Source organism: Chiloscyllium plagiosum, unplaced genomic scaffold (assembly GCF_037043375.1).
Source record: "Chiloscyllium plagiosum isolate Xiang-an unplaced genomic scaffold, Cpla_swu_hap1 HiC_scaffold_43, whole genome shotgun sequence".
In the NCBI taxonomy this organism is placed as follows: Eukaryota; Metazoa; Chordata; class Chondrichthyes; order Orectolobiformes; family Hemiscylliidae; genus Chiloscyllium; species Chiloscyllium plagiosum.
The window spans coordinates 30,294,382-30,315,147 of NW_028270181.1; the positions used below are offsets into that span (position 1 = coordinate 30,294,382).

Genomic DNA, 20,766 nt, shown 5'->3' on the forward strand with positions numbered 1-20,766 from the left:
CTGAAACATTTGTAACCAGGAACCTCCAACAATCATTCCTGTCCCTCTTCTATCCACGTTTCCGTGATAGCCACAACATCGTAGTCCCAGGTACCGATCCACGCTTTAAGTTCACCCACCTTATTTCTGATACTCCTTGCGTTGAAGTATACACACTTGAACCCATCTCTGTGTCCGCAAGTAGTCCCTGTCAGTGCTACCTTCTCCACAGCCTCCCTACATTCTTGGACATCCTGACAAACAGCTAACCTACTTGCTGGACTACAAGTCCGGATCCCATCCCCCTGCCAAATTAGTTTAAACCCCCCCGAAGAGTGCTAGCAAACCTACCTCCCAGGATATTGGTGCCCTTCTGGTTCAGGTGCAACCCGTCCTGCTTGTACAGGTCCCACCTTCCCCAGAATGCAGTCCAATTGTCCAAATACCTGAAGCCCTCCCTCCTACACCATCCTTGCAGCCACGTGTTCAAGTGTACTCTCTCCCTATTCCTTGCCTCACTGTCACTGAGGATAGTGCTGCAAATTGTCTGTGTAATAACACTCAAAGGGAATAGAATCCATGCTTGTAAGGAGCATTCTGACAAAAGAGCAGGCCTACTCAGAGTACTGTCAATAGATAGTTCTTTCAAAGAGTTGATACAAAAGCAAAGTCCAAATGGCTTCCTGTGGGCTGGAGGATTTTAAACCCTCAATTTAAAATCATTCCACCCCTGACGACCAAGACTTCAATATTGAACTCAGAAAATCACACACTAACCTTTCTACCTTTCTCATCTCATCTAAGACATACATCTGATACCACTCCTGCGAAGCAGTCTGAAATGTCTTCACTCTGTTAGAAACACGCCAGACTCCTCTGTGTAAAACAACATTGTACTGAGAGGTGCTGCGATAAGTTGTTGCTGCTTCTAGTGACGTCATTGACAGGCTGGGGAACTGATCCATACAAAGACCCATCTCCATGTCCGACCTGTGCCAGGTTAACTGACCTGAGCTAGGACTTAACAACAAAATGCTGGAAAGGCTCAGCAGGTCTAGCAGCATCCGTGGAGACAAATCAAGAGTTAACGTTTCGGGTTGAGTGATCCTTCCTGAGATGCTGCCACACCTGCTGAGCTTTTCCAGCAACATGTTTTCGTTTCTGATTTACAGTATCTGCACTTCTTTGAGTTTTTATTGAGCTAGGACTTCATTTGGCCTCTGGCTAGAAACGTGAAAGTGCCCAAGAGGCATACAGGCTGTTATCTTAAGCCTTACCAAGAGGCATTGGGCAAAATGTTATGCATAGACTGGAACTGGCTCAGTAATGATGCCTCTTGCAGTTCAATAGTCTTTTAATATTCAGCGAGCTTTTACCTGAATACTTCAGGCTTGGGTGAAGCCGTGAAACTGGAGAGCTTATCAATGAAGTGGGAAGAGCAGTGTCCTCTGGAAACGAGAGGATGGGGGAGAGAACAGTCCCATAGGAGGAGAGATGGGAGAATAAAGGATCAAAACAAACCACCAGGAGCTGATGGATGAAATATAAAGGACTTAAAAAACAAAGTGGTAACCAATTGTAGTTTAGTGGTGTCTCATTACATTCGAGAGGCATTTGTACTGCGTGATTACAGAAGTCTGTTACTTTTTTTTAGAAAAATGGTGTAACAAATGTAGTTAGTGGTATCTTCTGTACATAGGTAGGCATGCAAGCAGGGTCACTTATTTCACAGGATATGGAAGACGGTGCCTCAGATCGTAGCTTATGACTTGGGGAAGACCGTGACAACATCGTAGCCCTCAGGGACAGTGGTCCGCTCCTTGGCGTGCTGTTCGCAGTAGATCTTGTCTCCGATGAAAAAATGTCCTTTCTGCTTCAAGGTTGTTCCACAGTCAGCGCAAGTGTAGCACTCAGGGTGACGGAACTGGTCACGGACTTTCACAATCATCCCCCTGTAACATTGCAGACAGGAAAAAAACAAATCAATTAATTCAAGACAGCCAATGGTGCTGAGTTTCAACCCAAGTCGCTTACATTTTGTAAAACCTTTGCCCCACTTGGTTTCTCCCCTCCCATTCCTGTTGTGTAGGATGTTTCCATGTGTTTATTTGTCCCCCTGGTTGTGACCTGTACTGATTACAGCATCACTCAGTTGTCCCTTGATTTGGTACTGGATCCTGGCTTAATGGTGCTGAGGCCAGTTGGACTGAGCCTCGCTGCTGTAGTTTGGGGATCCATGGACACCAGGAATCTCCGTCATCCAAACCTGAATTGTTCAGTCCAGAAGGAGAGTGCGACTGGGATACTCAACCACATTTGGCATCGCATCAGGAACCTAACCCATACACTCACCAGCAATTAATGTTTCCACTCAGGAGCAGATGCCCAGAGGATTTTCCTTTCTCTTGTGTCTCAGGAAATAAGTCGCTGACCACTCCTGGTTTGCGTCTCAGCGACACATTGTGTAAGTGAGCAAGGGTCTGAGGGGTTAATACTGAGGACTGGGTTAGGTCCCCAACTCTATGAAGTTGCCATACGGATACACATGAGGGCACCACCTCCTGCACAGTCCCCTCCACGTTCCCCTCGGATTCTGCCTGCCTTCCTGAGAGACTGTGAATGAGCCAGTGGAGTTAAGGTGAACACGGACCTCCCTGCTACGTCCTGTCCCATGACTACTATTGAACACTGGAAGTTAAGAACTCATTTATTGAAAAAAAAATTATGGTCTCCATAATTCCCTATATTCCCCCCTCTAGGCACCCCTTCCCCACCCTGCACCCCCCAACCCCAAAGGTTTTGGCCATCTGCTCCTGGTGCTAGACCATGAGGAGAAAGTGAGGACCACAGATGCTGGAGATGAGAATCAAAAGGCGTGATGCTGGAAAAGCACAGCCGATCAGGCAACATCCGAGGAGCAGGAGAGTCAACGTTTCGAGCACAGGCCCTTCATGCCAGGGCTCAACAGCAGCGACTTGTTAGCAATCAGGACTGGGATTGTAGCCAGTTGGCACAACAAATGCACCCGCCTTTACACCCCTCACCTACCATGGTGCTGTGCCACTAGATAAATGGTATTGCCCACTTACACTATTCCGGAGCCACAGGCCTCACACACAGGCAACTTCTGCCCACTGCCAACCGAGGTACCAACCTTCGTGGCTGGGGCTTTCACCTTGCGGAATCCAGACGGTTTATCCGGCTGTTCTGGAAATATCGGGATAAGGACATAGTTACAAAGTTAGTCCATTCCATACTTGCAATAGTTACTGCCCCAACATTGCTCGAGAGGTTACCACACTTAGAAAGTCTCTAACATCCCTAAGGCAAATGGCCAAGGCATTCTCCACAGGATCTCCCAAACCCACAACAGCAGGGCTAAGGGCAGCAGGTTTATGGTTACACCACGAAACCAATTCTCCTACAAGTTCATAACTCAGGCATGTAATGCCACGACACCATTAGTGAACTCTCTCTAACAACCGGGTGCACCTACAGCAGACAGACCTGCACAGATCCGAACAGGTCACCAGCCAGGACCTTCTCAACAACCAATAGGCATGTTTCATTGGTGCTAGCTTTGTCAGTGGCTCCCCTATCCTAGAGAGTTCATTAAAAATAATCTTTTAAGTGTATGTGTCTTGTGAACTGAGTCGCAAAGGAGCAAGTTTATTCAGCATTCACTCCATTCCTTGCACCCCCTCTCCTATCCCTGTGTCGGACAGTCAAACTGTTACTCTTTCCATTTATTCCCAATCCCATTCTCTGGTATGTTACAACTGCAGTTAGTTTCGAATTAGACCTGCTGTCAGTTCAGGGTCAAAAACTTGTCCAACTCTAGACGTCTGGCAGTTAATGCTATTCCAGGACTAGAGCTGTCCTTCCATACCGTATTGAGGGCATGCTGCATTTGCATTAGTGCCTTCTTTTCAGATGAGTCATTAAACCAAATACCCTCTGACCTGCTTGGGCAACGTCGACGAACTGAGCATGCTCGTTTCTCTACCGAAAATTCTTCCCTCAGACCGACCATCAAAAATTGATGATCCGTTCAGCTCATTTATCTGTGTAAATTAGCTTTTCTCCACTGCAATGCATGACTGCACTTTGAAACAAAGTCCTTGGATTTGAGGCACTTTGCAGCACGTAATAATTGAGAGATTTTCCCACTTTGGCCAGAAGAGTGGAAATGCAGGATATTATCTAAATGAGAAAAGATTGCAGAATGCTATGGCGCAGAGCAATTTGGGCGCCCTTATACATGAACCACAAAATGTTAAAGTGCTCTTTCAGCAAGTGTCTATGAAGGCAAATCAATCGTTGATGTTTATCACAAAGGGGCAGAGTGTTAAAGCAGAGAAATCTTCCAGCATCTGTACTGGACATTGGTGAGACTATCAATGCAGTAAAGTTTTGGTCCTGTTACTGAAGCAGGCATGCACTTCCATTGGAAGCGGTTTAGAGATGTTTCACTCGGCTGATTCCTGGCCTGATGGGATTCGTCTTGTGAGAAAAGGTTCAGCTTATACTCACTGGGATTTAGAAGAATGTCTCTAATGCCCTTTTGGGGAATGATATCTGCCATCCATACCCTGTCCAGCCTACACGTGACTCCATACCCACAGTGACAAGACTGACCCTTAACTGTGCTTTGAAATGGCTGAGCAAGCTTAAGAACATAACAACTAGGAGCAAGAGCAGACCTTTCAGCTTCTCAAACCTCTTCCCCCATTCAATATGATTACGGCTAACCAAACACTTCAATGCCTTTTAGCTATCCCTTCTCCATAACCTCTTACACGATAATTGACCTTCATTGCTCAGTCCTTCGATTAGAGTTGGGACGCCATGTTGAGGTTGTACAGGACATTGGTGAGGCCTTGTCTGGATTTGCGTGTCTAGTTCTGGTTGCCCAGTTATAGGAAGGATATTATTAAGTTAGAGAAGGCTCAGAAGAGATTTAACAGAACGTTGCCAGGAATAGGAATGCTTGAGTTATAATGAAAGGATATGCTGGGACATTTTCACTGCAGCACAGGAGGTTCAGAGGTAACCCTTGTAGAAGTTTAAACTGTCTCACAGACAATCAAAAATCGATCAATCTCTACCTTAAACAAACTCAATGGCACGGTTTCCACAGTCTCTACCTCCTTGTCCACTCCCCATAATGCTTTAACCCATTACTAGTTAAAAATCTCCCTCCTCCTCAAATTTATTCATTGTCCCAGTATCCACTCAATTCAAGGACAACCAGGAATGGGCAATAAATGCTGGCCCTACCAAGGGCACGCACATCTGATGAAAGAACAGAGAAACCAGAAAAGCTCCGTTGGGAGTCCAGGCGTGGTAAGGTGCATGGTCTTACACTGCGGTCAGTCTCTGTTGGGCACAGTGACCTTACCATTGCCTTCAGACTCCAGGATCTCCTGTAGCACACGGAATGAGGCTGACTGTCTGGGCAGCTCCTCTGGCTCCTGGTTCTCTTGCAGCATTTTGTAAACTTCAGACTCCGTATCCACGGTGGGTCTGCACGGCTGCTTCACCGGTTCGAAACTGCGATGGAAACAAAAGACAAGCCAGAGGATCAGAGACTTCCAGATTCATTCCCTGATCATCAGTGCGCGGAAAAGTGCAGCGTTGAACAAAGCTTTCCCCAATGTCCGGATCGCATCTTAACTGTGAAGGATGATGGGAAAAGTAATGTTCAAATCGGCCAATTTGTGTCGAATACAGACAGTGACTCTCAGATTTCCACCGGATGGAGATGATTGGCTGGAAGTTCCTGCATGGCTGAAAGTGAACGGGATTAACATTACAGATAAAATTTGTTATCATGTTACTATCCCCCACTTGCTGTATTTTGCTGGAGAAACCACACTGCTTTTATCCAGAGACATTGCTGTAGTCCTACTGGTGAGCTCTATTTGTTAGAATAGATTCTGTAGACTGTTTGTTATAGCATGATGTTTAAAGAGACACTGCTGTATAGAAGACCAGGTGTGTGTCTAGCTAGATACCTGCCCCATCACCAACTCACTGGTTAACACAGTGGTGCAATATGCTGTATAAACTGGTGGTAGGGCTCTTGTTTGCTTGGAGTAAGGATTAGACACCTGGGGTAGAGTTTTGGATTTCTGTTGAAGACAGTCTGCATGTGGGCACAGGTGGTCACTGGCATCAGAACCCAGTGTCAAATTGTTGACATGTTTGTGCTGAAGTGGCATTCTCATTCTGGCTAACCCTACCCAGCTGGTCAGAGGGGAGGGAGAAACCCATTAGGGAAATGATCTATTCAAAAGGCACTCAGCAGAAGCCAACTGGAGTCTTCTCAGCCAGGTTATGGGCCTGTTACTGAAGCCATAAGATGGAGAATGGGGACGAGTGAGTGAGTGGGTCGGCAAGACCCAGGGGGGACAGGAGTGGGGTGGGTGGATGGTGTTGGGGTGGCAGTCACTCACTCACTAGGCACCTGCAGCCCCCATACCCAAGGCAGCTGCTGACTGACTGCTTAGACCCTCTGCATTGACAATATAGCAGCTGAAGTTGAAGATTTGATGGAGGTACCCACCTCTCTCTCTCTCTCTTACAGATGCTGGAAGCTCCCATTTGGTTAGTGGGACTGCAACAGGAGCTTCCCATTGACCCTCCAGTGTTGACAGCCTGTTTGTCATCTCCAATGGAAGCCAATTCATTATTCCCACAACTTCATAGTCTGATGGAGCTCAGAGATACTATACTTATCTCCCACCTGCCAGCACCCGGCCCATATCCCTCCTAACCCTTCCTGTTCATATACCCATCCAAATGCCTCTTAAATGTTGCAATTGTACCAGCCTCCACCACTTCCTCTGGCAGCTCATTCCACACACGTACCACTCTGTGTGAAAAAGTTGCCCCTTAGGTCCCTTTTATGTATTTCCCCTCTCACCCTAAACCTATGCCCTCTAGTTCTGGACTCCCCGACCCCAGGGAAAAGACTTTACCTATTTACCCTATCCATGCCCCTCATAATTTTGTAAACCTCTATAAGGTCACCCCTCAGCCTCCGACGCTCCAGGGAAAACAGGTGGAGTGCGGGGTCTTGAGGGGGAATTGTTACATGGGTGTTAGCTGGAAACATACCAATCATGCAGTAGGATTAGTGAAACGATAACATTGGCCCAACCGACTTGCAAATCCTGCTATCCTCACTGTTCGTTTCTCATGGCCCTGCCAATCTTCAAAGCAAAGAGGTGGGGGATCGAATACCCAAAGATCAGCAACCTTTCGTCAATAATCGCAGTTGGGATTTGGAAGGTGAGGGCTCAGAAAGGGGGGGGAAGAGCAGAGTGTGGAAATCACTCCTACAGAAGCTGGTTGAGGTCAATAAAGGGAAGATAGAAAAGAACACAAGGGAAAATGGATGGATATAGTGCAGCTTATGTGAAGCACAAGTACCAGCAGAGATGGACCAAATGGCCTGTCTCGATGCTGTACATTCTACAAAAGGGTGGGGAGGTCAGGACTCCCTAATGTGATATCCATGTAAAAGTGCTGTTCACTCCTTCCTGTCTACTCGTGACATGCTGAGTGTGTCCAGGTCCCCTCAAACCAAAACCAAAACGAGAGGCATGCAAGAGGCCAGGCTGCGGTGAGGTGCAAGTGTGCAGCATAGAAAGAAAACCACACACACCCGCACGGAGTATTGCGCAGAGCTTGTGTTACCTGATTGCGGAAGGGCTTAGTGTTGAGATCTGTCCCTGCAAACTGTCCACAATGTTTTGTTGAGAATAAAGTTGCAGAGGAGAGTTAAACTGAGTGTGTAGCACTCGCAGCCCTGGTACATCCACCTCCACGGGACCCACTGCACAGTACTGGGCTGCTTGCTTCAACTCCTCGGGTCCAACCCTGAGCCGGCTGGGGATGGAGGAGGTGCTATGCCTCCTGAATAAAGCTGATGGAGAGCAAGAGGGAGAAGGAGCATAGACTGTAGCAATGGGAGCTTTAAAGATTCCACTGGCAGACACTGGACTAAAGTATAACATGTTTAATTTAAGGAAAGATGGATAGCAAAGAGAACAGAGGGATGATTTCATAAAGCAAGTAATGGCATGATGATGAAAAAAAACAGAGTCACCGTCAGAACCTGAGCAAGCATTAATCCATCAGCAATATATTTGTCACAATCACACAGTGCAATGTCAGAGCCACAGTGTTGTCACCAGGATTATTCTTTCACGGACTGAGAATTTCCAAAATATTTTTGTGTTATAATCATTTTAGGAAGTAATTCTCTTTCTTACACTGACACAGTCTCAGGGCCTGTTGCTGATTGTTCCTCATAAGGACCAATCAGAAGTAGGCAGTCAGGTCACTGATTCACTAAAACTGTCCTTAAACAAAGATTTTAAATTGTTTCCAACATAACTTACAAATGTGTCCCCATCGGTACTGTATCCCAGTGTCATACAGTTACAGACTGTCCCCACCAGTACTGGACCCCTGAGTTACACAGTGACAGACCTGTCCCCAACAGTACTGTACCTCAGTATTAAACAGTGACAGACCTGTCCCCACCCGTACTGTACCTCAGTGTTATATAGTGACAGACTTGTCCTCATGAACTGTGTACACTAGAGTTATACAGTGACAAACCTGTCCCCACCAATACTTTAATGTTTTACAGTGACAAACCTGTACCTACCAATACTGTACCCCAATGTTATATTGTGAGAGACCTGACCCCACCAGTACTGCACCCGTGCTATACAGAGTCACACACCTGTTCCCCACCAATACTGCACCTGTGTTATACAGTGATAGACCTGTCCCCACCAGTACTGTACTCCAATGTTATATAGTGACAGACCTGTCCCCACCAATACTGCACCCCAGTGTTATACAGTGACAAACCTGTCCCCACCAGTACTGTACCCCAGTGTTATACAGTGACAGGAGAAAGTGAGGTCTGTAGATGCTGGAGATCAAAGTTGAAACTTTATTGCTGGAACAGCACAGCAGGTCAGGCAGCATCCAGGGAACAGGAGATTCGACGTTTCGGGCACAGGCCCTTCTTCAGGAATGAGCAGAGAGTGTTCAGCAGGAGAAGATAAAAGGTAGGGAGGAGGGACTTGGAGGAGGGGAGTTGGAAATGTGATAGGTGGAAAGAGGTCAAGGTGAGGGTGATAGGTCGGAGTAGGATGGAGGCGGAGAGGTAAAGAAGAAGACTGCAGGTCAGGAAGGCGGTGCCGGGCTGGAGGGATCCGGCTGAGACAAGGTGGGGGGAGGGGGGATGAAGAAACTGGTGAAGTCCAAGTTCATCCCCTGCGGTTGGAGGGTTCCCAGTCGGAAGATAAGACGCTCCTCCTCCGACCGTCGGGTTGTTGTGGTTTGGCGGTGGATGAGTCCAATGACCTGCATATCCTCGGTGGAGTGGGAGGGGGAGTTGAAATGCTGTGCCACAGGTTGGTTGGGTTGGTTCGTCCAGGTGGCCCAGAGGTGCTCTCTGAATCGCTCCGCAAGTAGGCGGCCTGTCTCCCCAATATAGAGGAGGCCACACCGGCTGCAGCGGATGCAGTAGATGATGTGGGTGGAGGTGCAGGTGAATCTGTGGCGGATATGGAAGTTTCCCTTGGGGCCTTGGAGAGAAGTGAGGGGGGAGGTGTGGGCGCAAGTGTTGCACCTCCTGCGGTTGCAAGGGAAGGTGCCGGGAGTGGAGGTTGGGTCGGTGGGGGGTGTGGATCTGACAAGGGAGTCGCGGAGGGAGTGGTCTCTACGGAAAGCTGATAGGGGAGGGGAGGGAAATATATCCTTGGTGCTGGGGTCTGTTTGGAGGTGGCGGAAGTGACGGCGGATGATGCGCTGTACATGGAGATTGGTGGGGTGGTAGGTGAGGACCAGTGGGGTTCTGTCCTGGTGGCGGTTGGAGGGGCGGGGCTCAAGGGCGGAGGAGCGGGAAGTGGAGGAGATGCGGTGGAGGGCACCGTCGACCACGTCGGGGGGGAAATTGCGGTCCTTGAAGAAGGAGGCCATCTGTGTTGTACGTATTTTGAACTGGTCCTCCTGGGAGCAGATGCGGCGGAGACGAAGGAATTGGGAGAATGGGATGGCGTTTTTACAGGGGGCAGGATGGGAGGAGGTGTAGTCCAGGTAGCTGTGGGAGTCGGTTGGTTTGTAGTAGATGTCCGTGTTGATTCGGTCGCCTGAGATAGAAACAGAAAGGTCTAGGAAGGGGAGGGAGGAGTCCGAGACTGTCCAGGTGAATTTGAGGTCGGGGTGGAAGGTGTTAGTGTAGTGGATGAACTGTTCAACCTCCTCGTGGGAGCACGAGGTAGCGCCGATACAGTCATCAATGTAGCGAAGAAAAAGATGGGGGGTGGGGCCAGTGTAGTTGCGGAAGATGGATTGTTCCACATACCCTACGAAGAGGCAGGCATAGCTGGGGCCCATGCGGGTGCCCATGGCTACTCCTTTTGTTTGGAGAAAGTGGGAGGATTGGAAAGAAACGTTGTTCAGGGTGAGGACCAGTTCGGTCAGTCGAAGGAGGGTGTCGGTGGAAGGGTACTGGGTGGTACGGCGGGAAAGGAAGAAGCGGAGTGCTTTGAGTCCTTCGTGATGGGGGATGGAGGTGTACAGGGACTGGATGTCCATGGTGAAGATGAGGCGTTGGGGACCGGGGAAGCGGAAATCCTGGAGGAGGTGGAGGGCGTGGGTGGTGTCACGAACGTAGGTGGGGAGTTCTTGGACTAATGGGGACAGGAGAGAATCCTCCCACTTTCTCCAAACAAAAGGAGTAGCCATGGGCACCCGCATGGGCCCCAGCTATGCCTGCCTCTTCGTAGGGTATGTGGAACAATCCATCTTCCGCAACTACACTGGCCCCACCCCCCATCTTTTTCTTCGCTACATTGATGACTGTATCGGCGCTACCTCGTGCTCCCACGAGGAGGTTGAACAGTTCATCCACTACACTAACACCTTCCACCCCGACCTCAAATTCACCTGGACAGTCTCGGACTCCTCCCTCCCCTTCCTAGACCTTTCTGTTTCTATCTCAGGCGACCGAATCAACACGGACATCTACTACAAACCAACCGACTCCCACAGCTACCTGGACTACACCTCCTCCCATCCTGCCCCCTGTAAAAACGCCATCCCATTCTCCCAATTCCTTCGTCTCCGCCGCATCTGCTCCCAGGAGGACCAGTTCAAAATACGTACAACACAGATGGCCTCCTTCTTCAAGGACCGCAATTTCCCCCCCGACGTGGTCGACGGTGCCCTCCACCGCATCTCCTCCACTTCCCGCTCCTCCGCCCTTGAGCCCCGCCCCTCCAACCGCCACCAGGACAGAACCCCACTGGTCCTCACCTACCACCCCACCAATCTCCATGTACAGCGCATCATCCGCCGTCACTTCCGCCACCTCCAAACAGACCCCAGCACCAAGGATATATTTCCCTCCCCTCCCCTATCAGCTTTCCGTAGAGACCACTCCCTCCGCGACTCCCTTGTCAGATCCACACCCCCCACCGACCCAACCTCCACTCCCGGCACCTTCCCTTGCAACCGCAGGAGGTGCAACACTTGCGCCCACACCTCCCCCCTCACTTCTCTCCAAGGCCCCAAGGGAAACTTCCATATCCGCCACAGATTCACCTGCACCTCCACCCACATCATCTACTGCATCCGCTGCAGCCGGTGTGGCCTCCTCTATATTGGGGAGACAGGCCGCCTACTTGCGGAGCGATTCAGAGAGCACCTCTGGGCCACCCGGACGAACCAACCCAACCAACCTGTGGCACAGCATTTCAACTCCCCCTCCCACTCCACCGAGGATATGCAGGTCATTGGACTCATCCACCGCCAAACCACAACAACCCGACGGTCGGAGGAGGAGCGTCTTATCTTCCGACTGGGAACCCTCCAACCGCAGGGGATGAACTTGGACTTCACCAGTTTCTTCATCCCCCCTCCCCCCACCTTGTCTCAGCCGGATCCCTCCAGCCCGGCACCGCCTTCCTGACCTGCAGTCTTCTTCTTTACCTCTCCGCCTCCATCCTACTCCGACCTATCACCCTCACCTTGACCTCTTTCCACCTATCACATTTCCAACTCCCCTCCTCCAAGTCCCTCCTCCCTACCTTTTATCTTCTCCTGCTGAACACTCTCTGCTCATTCCTGAAGAAGGGCCTGTGCCCGAAACGTCGAATCTCCTGTTCCCTGGATGCTGCCTGACCTGCTGTGCTGTTCCAGCAATAAAGTTTCAACTTATACAGTGACAGACCTATCCCCACCAGTTCTGTACCTCAGTGTTAAATAGCGACAGACCAATCCCACCAGTACTGTACCCCAGTGTTATATACCATGACAGACATGTCCCCATGAATTCTGTACACTAGTGTTATACAGTGACAAATATGTCCCCACCAATACTGTACCCAAATGTTATACAGTGACAGACCTGTCCCCACTAGTACTGTACCACAGTTTTATACAGTGACAGACCTGCACCCACCAGTGCTGTATCTCAGTGAAATATACAGTGACAGACCTGTCCCCATGAGTTCTGTACACTAGTGTTATACAGTGACAGAAATGTCCCCCAAACTACACTGCAGTGTTATACAGAGACTGTAACTATCAGTGAGTGTTGTTTCTAGTTTAAGTCGACATTAACTCAATTATTATACTTGACTGAAATCCGAGTGGCAACACTGCATAACAAGAAGTTAATCATGAGAGATCATCCTGAATCATGCAGAAATAATTAAGTATTTAGCAAAAGGTCAGTCCAAATATTGTCAGTGACTGGTATATAATCATGCAGGTTGGTTTAGTATAACATTTACTTTCAAGAGATAGTGAGATTTGTGAAGACTACTTTTCAAGAATAGGATAGGTTTTGTGTGAAGACATTGAGGTTTTGAGGGTCTCCACTGCCTGGATGGTGTCAGTGCATATTGGAAAGGTGGACGTGGCTGGACTCTCATGCAGTGCGAGTCAGGGAGGCTGCACACAGGCAGCACAGACATTAAACTCGCCCCAAAAGTGTGGGTCATCCTCAGGATGCAGCTTGTGAACGTCACAAGGTAGACTCAAAGCTGTGGTAAATCAAAGTTTCAGGCACCTGCTTACACCCGGCGATCGTTTAACGGGTGGGTTTACCAGGCTGTATGTGCGCTGCAATTGAGCTGGTCTCTGAAAAAATACACAGTGAATACAGACAGAGGAGTTATTGGTGTTTCACACTTTGGAAAGTCAGAACATCAGTTTAAATTAAGCAGCATCCAGCAGACTCTGTAGACCACCTGAAAGAACCTGCAAGGAGAGACCAGAAGACATCAGGGAAAGAGATTTTCTTCCCATTATTTAGCAGTGAACAAATCAACTAGTTCGGGGTAACTCAGCTGGTATAAGTCACTGAACTTTCGAGATCTTCTCCCATGAGCCTTTCTGACAGATAGGAATCTACACCATCACGTGACCACAAGTTTAATTTCCAGGGGAAATGGTTCTGATCAATTCTGACCCAAATCTTGGGTTTGACAGTCATGTACCAATTCAGATTGGCATGTGATATTCTTTGCCCCCATGAGACACAGGTCGGACAATCCAATGAAAGCAGTTCTTCTGTAACAGTCAAACACACAACGAGAGGGAGCACAAACCCACAAGGTGTTCAGCGTGAAGCCGTGCAGTCCGATAGTATCCTGCACTGGTGTAGACGTGAATCCAGAAATATGCGAGGATATGGGGTACTTACGATTTGCTTGGCTCGGGGTTGTTGGAGACTGCTCTTGACTCGAGGGCACTGTTGACTTTCTCCACGTTGGCTGCAGAATAAAGGCCAGCTGGACTGTTGTACTGTGAGGTAATGACTTTGGGAGATGAGCTGGAAACGGCACAGAATGGCTTAGCGCTCCGGTTGTGAGCACTTCCTATGTGTTTAGCCTCCTGCGTGCAAGGACAAAGATAGATGGCTACATGCAGGCGTGAGGTGGTGGCCAAGTAACATGCAATGCCAAATCTCCACCATTAGGGATGTGCAACCACTGTCTACCCATCATGGACATTTTGATATTCAACCCCTCACAATGAGAAATCCTAAAACTAAAAAGAAGAGATTTCAACTTATTTGTTGCACGTCATCAAGGATAGACTGAGGGAGGGAATCGGTCTACTGGAGTACTCTTTCAAAGAGCTGTTATTGGCACAAGGGGATGAATGGCCTCCTTCTCTGCTATTAGTGACCAATTTTAAAACAAACCAAATCTACAGGACCAGTGTGAAGATTCATTTTGTCTCCTTGTCAAATATCACTTTCCACTGAATACAATGGGTCAAACCATGCAGAGTGTAAGATCAACATTGTATCGAAGTTCATGCCAAACAGGTCATTTGGGGTAAAATTGGATCAATGAGCTGTCTGCCCTCTGGGAGTTGAATCCAAAACTTTCTCCGCCACAAATCCACAAAATTAATTGGGTAAGAGACGAAACAGAAACCGAGTAAACCATTCCAGTTGAAAGGCGTCAACAGTGATTACACATCCCTAATACGAATGCTCGCTCAGTGTCCTCCATTCCAACTGTGCGCAAAACAGAGTGGAAAACTGCTGGATATTGCAGCTCACTGTCCACTGCAGAAACAGACCAGAGAAAGAGACTGTACATCAACATACTGGCTGGAATGAATACCATTCATTGTCATCTACAACATACATTGACATAAAATACATACCCAAAGGAAATCAAAGGGCAAAAAATTGCAAGTGATGACCAAGGAGGTGATATTGTGAGGGGTGACCAGTCAAAATCCAGCCAAAGAAATGGATTTATCGAGGGGTCTTTAATTAGGGGATCAGGGCGCCATTTTGGAAAGTTGAGCTTGGAAAAGCTGAAGGACCAGCTCCCATTTTTGTGTGAAAAGATTTGAATCAAGGACAGGAAAGATCTTGATGGAGTTTAAGAATCAGAATTGTAAAAATGACAGCTTTCAGATCCTCAGGAGGAGCATAAACTAAAGCAGTAGGTCAACATAGACAGCAGTGATAAGCAAAAAAGACTTGGAATGGATGACAGCACATATAGCAGAGATTCTAATGAATTAATGTGCCCAGAGGGCGGAGGATGTGAGATGAATTATAGAATCACTATCGTGTCGAAGCAGGCCATTTGGTTTATCAAGTCCACACTGCCCCTCCAAACAAGCATCCCAACCAATCCCTGTAACCCTGCATCTTCCATGGTTAATCCACCCGACCTACACACCGCTGGACATTATTAGATTAGATTAGATGAGATTCCCTACAGTGTGGAAACTGGCCCTTTGGCCCAACCAGTCCACACAGACCCTCCGAAGAGTAACCCACCCAGACCCGTTTCCCTCTGACTAATGCACCTAACGCAATGGGCAATTTAGCATGGCCAATTCACCTAACCTGCACATCTTTGGACAGTGGGAGGAAACCAGAGCACCCGGAGGAAATCCACGCAGACATGGGAAGAATGTGCAAACTTCACACAGACAGTCACCCGAACCTGGAACCCTGGCAGTGTGAGGCAGCAGTGCTAACCACTGAGCCACCGTGCTGCCCAAGCAGCAGGGAATAAGCGACAGGGGAATAATTGAGTAATCATGCTTGATGCTAATGGAGATCCTACTGAGGGTTCAAGCAGCAAAGTGATATGATATTGGTGAAAATGGAAGTCAGTGTGCTGGAGAGAATTATGGGATTAGACAGCCAGCTCAAATCTCTTGGAGGATAAACTTGCTATCACTCCAATCATCCTGGAACTAGGGGAAACAAATGAAGAGCCAAACGTTTGTGGTGGGACCAAAGATTTTGGTCTGACCAATGTTTGGCTGAAATTTACTCCAGTTTACTAAAGACTGGCTAAATAGACTGACAATACCAGGTCAGTGGTTGGGTTGGGAGAAGTGGGGGATTGATAGAGCATCAGTGGATGTGGAAGATGACATGTTCACAGATAGCTTCTGCAAGGGGAAGAACATGCATGAGTTAGAAAGGTAAGAGCCTTGAGACAATAATGGAGAGATAGGAAGTTTATAGGGCAAAGGGATGGGTTAAAGTGTGTCTGTTTCAATGCAAGGAGTGTCAGGAATAGAGTGATGAACTTAGAGCATGGATCAGTACTTGGAACTACAGTGCTGTGGCCATAATGGAGACATGGATTTCACAGGGCAGGCTACTGGAAGTTCCAGGGTTTAGACCTTTTATAAAAGAACGGGGGGGGTGGTAAAAGAGGAGGGGGCATTGTTAATTAGAGAGTGCATCACAGCTGCAGAAAAGAAGATTGTTGAGGAGGGTTTATCTACTGAGTCAGTATGGGTGGAAGTCAGTAAGAGGAAAGGAGCAGTTACTTTATTGGGTGTTTTCTATACACACATCCCCCCCTCCCCCAATAGCAGCAGAGAGATGGAAGAACAGATTAGATCTTGGAAAGGTGCAAATGTAATGGAGTTGTTGTCATGGGTGACTTCAACTTCCCTAATATTGATTGGAAATTCCCTAGGGCAGATGGTCTGGATGCAGCCAATTTCGTCAGGTGTATCCAGGAAGGATTCTTGGCTCAATATGTTGATAGGCCGACTAGGGGGGCAGGCCATATTGGATTTGGTGCTAGGAAACAAGCCAGGCCAGGTGTCAGATCTCTCAGTGGGAGAGCATTTTGGGGACAGTGACTACAACTGCCTCATCTTCACCATTGCCATGGAGAGGGATAGGGACAGACAGTATGGGAAGGTATTTAATTGGGGGAGAGGAAATTATACTGATATTAGACAGGAGCTATGGAGTACAAAAATGCACAACAGAAATGTGGAGGCTGTTTAAGGAGCATTTGTTGCGAGTGTTGGATACCTTTGTCCCATTGAGACAGGCAAGGAATGGTAAGGTGAGGGAGCCTTGGATGACAAGAGAAGAGGAGCTCCTCTTCAAGATGAAGAAGGAAGCTTACTTAAGGTTGAGGAAGCAAGGATCTGGCACAGCTTTAGAGGATTACAGGGTAGATTAGATTCCCTACAGTGTGAAAACAGTCCCTTCAGCCCAACAAGTCCACACCAACCCTCCTAAGAGTAACCCACCCAGACCCACTGCCCTCTGACTAATACAGCTATCGCTACGGGAAATTTAGCATGGCCAATTCACCTGACCTGTACATCTTTGGACTGTGGGAGGAAACTGGAGCACCCGGAGGAAACCTGCACAGACACGGGGAGAATGTGCAAACTCCACACAGACAGTCGCCCGAGGCTGGAATTGAACCTGAAACCCTGGTGCTGTGAGGCCGCAGTGCTAACCACTGAGCCACCATGCCGCCCTAGCTAGGAAATAACTCAAAAACGGCCTGAGGAGAGCTAGGAGGGGGCACGGGAGAACCTTGGTGGGAAGGATTAGGGAAAACCCAAAGGCGTTCTACACACACACACATGAGGAATAAGAGAATGATCAGAGAGAGGGCCAATCAAGGATAGTGGAGGGAACTTGTGCCTGGAGTAGGGGAGGCCCTAAGTTCACAAGAGAGAGAGACCTTGTTGGTAGTGAGAACACCGTGGACCAGGTTAATAGGCTTGAACAGATTGAGATTAAGGAAGTGGATGTGCTGGAAATTCTTGGAAGCATCAAGATAGATAAATCCCTATGGCCAGACCAGATATATCCAAGGTTACTACGGGAAATGAGGAATGAGATTGCTGCATCTCTGGCGATGATCTCCACGGGAGTAGTACCGGATGATAGGAAGGAGGCAAATGTTGTTCCTCTGTTCAAGAAAGGGAAGAGGGAAATCCCTGGGAATTACAGACCAGTCAGTCTTACATCTGTGATAAGCAAGGTACTGAGAAGGATTCTGAAAGATAGGATTAATGACTATTTGGAAAAAGATAGTTTGATTAAAGATAGTCAGCATGGGGCAGGTCATGCCTCACAAGCCTTATTGAATTATTTGAGGATGTGATTTGATGAAGGTTGAGCAGTGGATGTGGTGTGTATGGATTTCAGTAAGGCATTTGATAAGGTTCCTCATGGTAGGCTCATTCAGAAAGTTAGGAGGTATGGGATACAGGGAAATTTGTCTGTCAGGATACAGAATTGGCTGGCCGAAAGAAGACAGCTAGTGGTAGTGAATGGAAAATATTCCGCCTGGAGGTCAGTGACCAGTGGTGTCCCATGGGGATCTGTTCATAGGCCTCTTACCTTTATAGTTTTTATAAATGACTTGGATAAAGAAGTGGAAGGGTGGGTTAGTAACTTTGCTGATGACACAAAGGACAGTGGTGTTGTAGATAGATCGAGGGCTGTTACAGGCTACAAGACATTGACAGGATGCAGAGATGGGCTGAGAAGTGGCAGATGGAGTTCAACCTGGATAAATGCAAAGTGATTCATTTTGGATTGTCGAATACAGGATTAAAGACAGGGTTCTTGGTAGTGTGGAGGAACCATGGGATTTTGGGGTCGATGTACATAGATCCCTCAAAGTTGTCACCCAAGTTGATAGGGCTGTTAAGAAGGAGTATGGTGTGTTTATTTTCATTGACAGGGGGATTGACTTTAAGAGCCATGACGTTTTGCTGCAGCTTTGTAAAACCCTGGTTAGACCAGGCTTGGAATACTGTGTCCATTTCTGGTCACCTCATTATAGGAAGGATGTAGATGCTTTACAGAGGGGGCAGAGGAGATTTACTAGGATGCTGCCTAGATTGGAGGGCGTGTCTTATGAAGAGAGATTGAGTGAGCTAGGGCTTTTCACACTGGAGAGAGGATGGGAGAGAGGTGACTTGATGGAGGTGTACAAGGTAATGAGAGGCATCGATAGAGTAGCTAGACAGAGACTTTTACCCAGGGCAGAAATGGCTCACAACGGGCCATAATTTTAAGGTGACCGGAGGAAGGTGTCGGGCAGATATCAGAGGTAGGGTCATTATGCAGAGAGTGGTGGGTGCGTGGAATGCACTGCCAGTGGTGGTAGTAGAGTCAGAAACATTAGGGATATTTAAGCGACTGTTGGACAAGCACATGGACGGCAGCAAATGTGGGGGGGGTGTAGGTTAGTTTGATGTTAGATTAAGGGAAATGCTCAGCACAACATTGTGGACCAAAAGGGCTGTATTGTGCTGTACTGTTCTATGTTCTGTGAACTCATTGCAGGAATACCCTGCATTCAATCAGACACAGTAAAGGTTGTTGTGCATTTTTCTTATTGTGCTTTTTAAATGAAAAAGAGCAGCCTTCAAACCAACATTTTAAAGCAACTCTCCATGTTTTGAACAACTTGACACTCACGGCTGGCACACTTTCAACAGTTGGGTGAAAGTGGGTACTGCAGATGCTGGAGATTGGAGTCAAGATCAGGGTGGTGCTGGAAAAGCACAGCAGGTCAGGCAGCATCCGAGGAGCAGGAAAATCAGCGTTTCAGGCAAAAGCCCTTCACCAGGAATGAGGCAGGGAGCCTCCAGGGTGGAGAGATAAATGAGGGAGGGGGGGGGAGGGCTGGGGGGAAGATACCACTCTAATCTTGACTCCCGTTCAACAGTTGCTTGAGCAAGGAGTTATTGAAAATTAGGCTGCAAACTGGAAACAAGATGGAGACTGGGGGCTGGTAACAAGCAGTCAATTGCTCTATGGATAGTTATCGGTTAGCAATTACAGATGTCTTTTGGCTATCAACAGCCACGTGATTATTTCCCAGGAAACTGAACCCCTTGAGGCTGGGAACAAGTTACAGAGAATTGATCAGAACCCCAGGTGCTGTCTCGCTGCTCCCTGCAGTTTATCTTGCTTTCAGCATTTGGTTTAAGTTATGACTTTTTAATGGATAGAGATTTTTAAACAGGTGAAATGGACTAAGAGCCAATTGTGACACTGTTCAGGATTCTTGTGTTTACTGATGAGTATAATATGACTGTAAATGAAGCATTAAGGAACAGGCACTGAAGAGGGAACACATGGGATCCATGACTATGTATCAGATCTTTGCCCATTGGTATTACATCTTCTCATAAAACACTACTTTGATTGGTTTGAAGCTGAATTTTTGATTTGTGTTACAAAGCACCTTTAGGGGTCTGTCACTAGTTCATTTTGCTTAATTAAACAATTTTTGTTTGAAAGAGCTCACAAACACAGTGGAGAGGAGGAAGGGCTCCTGTGCCGCAGGGGTAGCGTCCCTACCCCCTGCACCACGAAGCCTCGGTTCAAGTCCCACCTACTCCAGAGGGTGTAATAAAATCCCCAAACAGGATTGATTATAGTAGGAAAGGGGAAGAGTTCTGAGATTGAAATATTGTCCGTCCAGCAAAAGCAAACAGCACTGCAGCGTCGTGTCTAGAATAATCCTGCCTTTCCTGAATCCCTCTCTCCACAGGGTGTTGGGGAGCTAACAACGGCTACCCTCCTGTTCCTTATCCAAGTAAGAATTGTCACGAACAATACAGTGGAGAGCATGGTGGGCTTAGTAGCCATTCCCAGCTGTGAGCAGTGACACAGTAGCAGCTTATGGAGAAACAGATTATTTAATACATTCTCATCTACCCCCTTGCCCTGTCAAACCAAAACTAACCAACCATTACTTCTTTGTTTATTCTTCCTTGGGATATGAGCAACACCTCTATTTATTGCCTATTCCTAATTGCCCTTGAACTGAGAGGCCTGTTCTGTCATTTCTGTCAGCCCTACTGCTGTGGGTCTGGAGTCACATGTAGGCCAGACCAGGTAAGGATGGCAGATTCCCTTCCCTAAAGAACATTGGTGAACTAGGTGAGTTTTTACAATAATTGACACCA

At 47.8% G+C, this 20,766-nt stretch overlaps 1 protein-coding gene across 3 annotated transcripts in view; it reads right to left on the reverse strand.

Moving 5' to 3' along the window:
- Window positions 1–1,545: 1,545 nt before the first annotated feature.
- LOC122541754 (PDZ and LIM domain protein 1) overlaps window positions 1,546–20,766 on the reverse strand; it is an 85,416-nt gene continuing 66,195 nt past the window's right edge. For 2 of the 3 annotated variants that reach the window (XM_087982481.1, XM_087982480.1), the window contains exons 4-8: window positions 13,088–13,158; window positions 7,684–7,989; window positions 5,381–5,532; window positions 3,069–3,186; window positions 1,546–1,931 (exon numbers count right to left, since the gene is read on the reverse strand). In XM_087982481.1, coding sequence (XP_087838607.1) covers window positions 1,742–1,931; window positions 3,069–3,186; window positions 5,381–5,532; window positions 7,684–7,989; window positions 13,088–13,158 — 837 coding nt within the window. In that variant the 3' untranslated portion in view covers window positions 1,546–1,741. Of the gene's footprint in view, window positions 1,932–3,068; window positions 3,187–5,380; window positions 5,533–7,683; window positions 7,990–13,087; window positions 13,159–13,723; window positions 13,915–20,766 lie in introns of all 3 variants that reach the window. The other variant, XM_087982482.1, reaches the window with a different exon arrangement.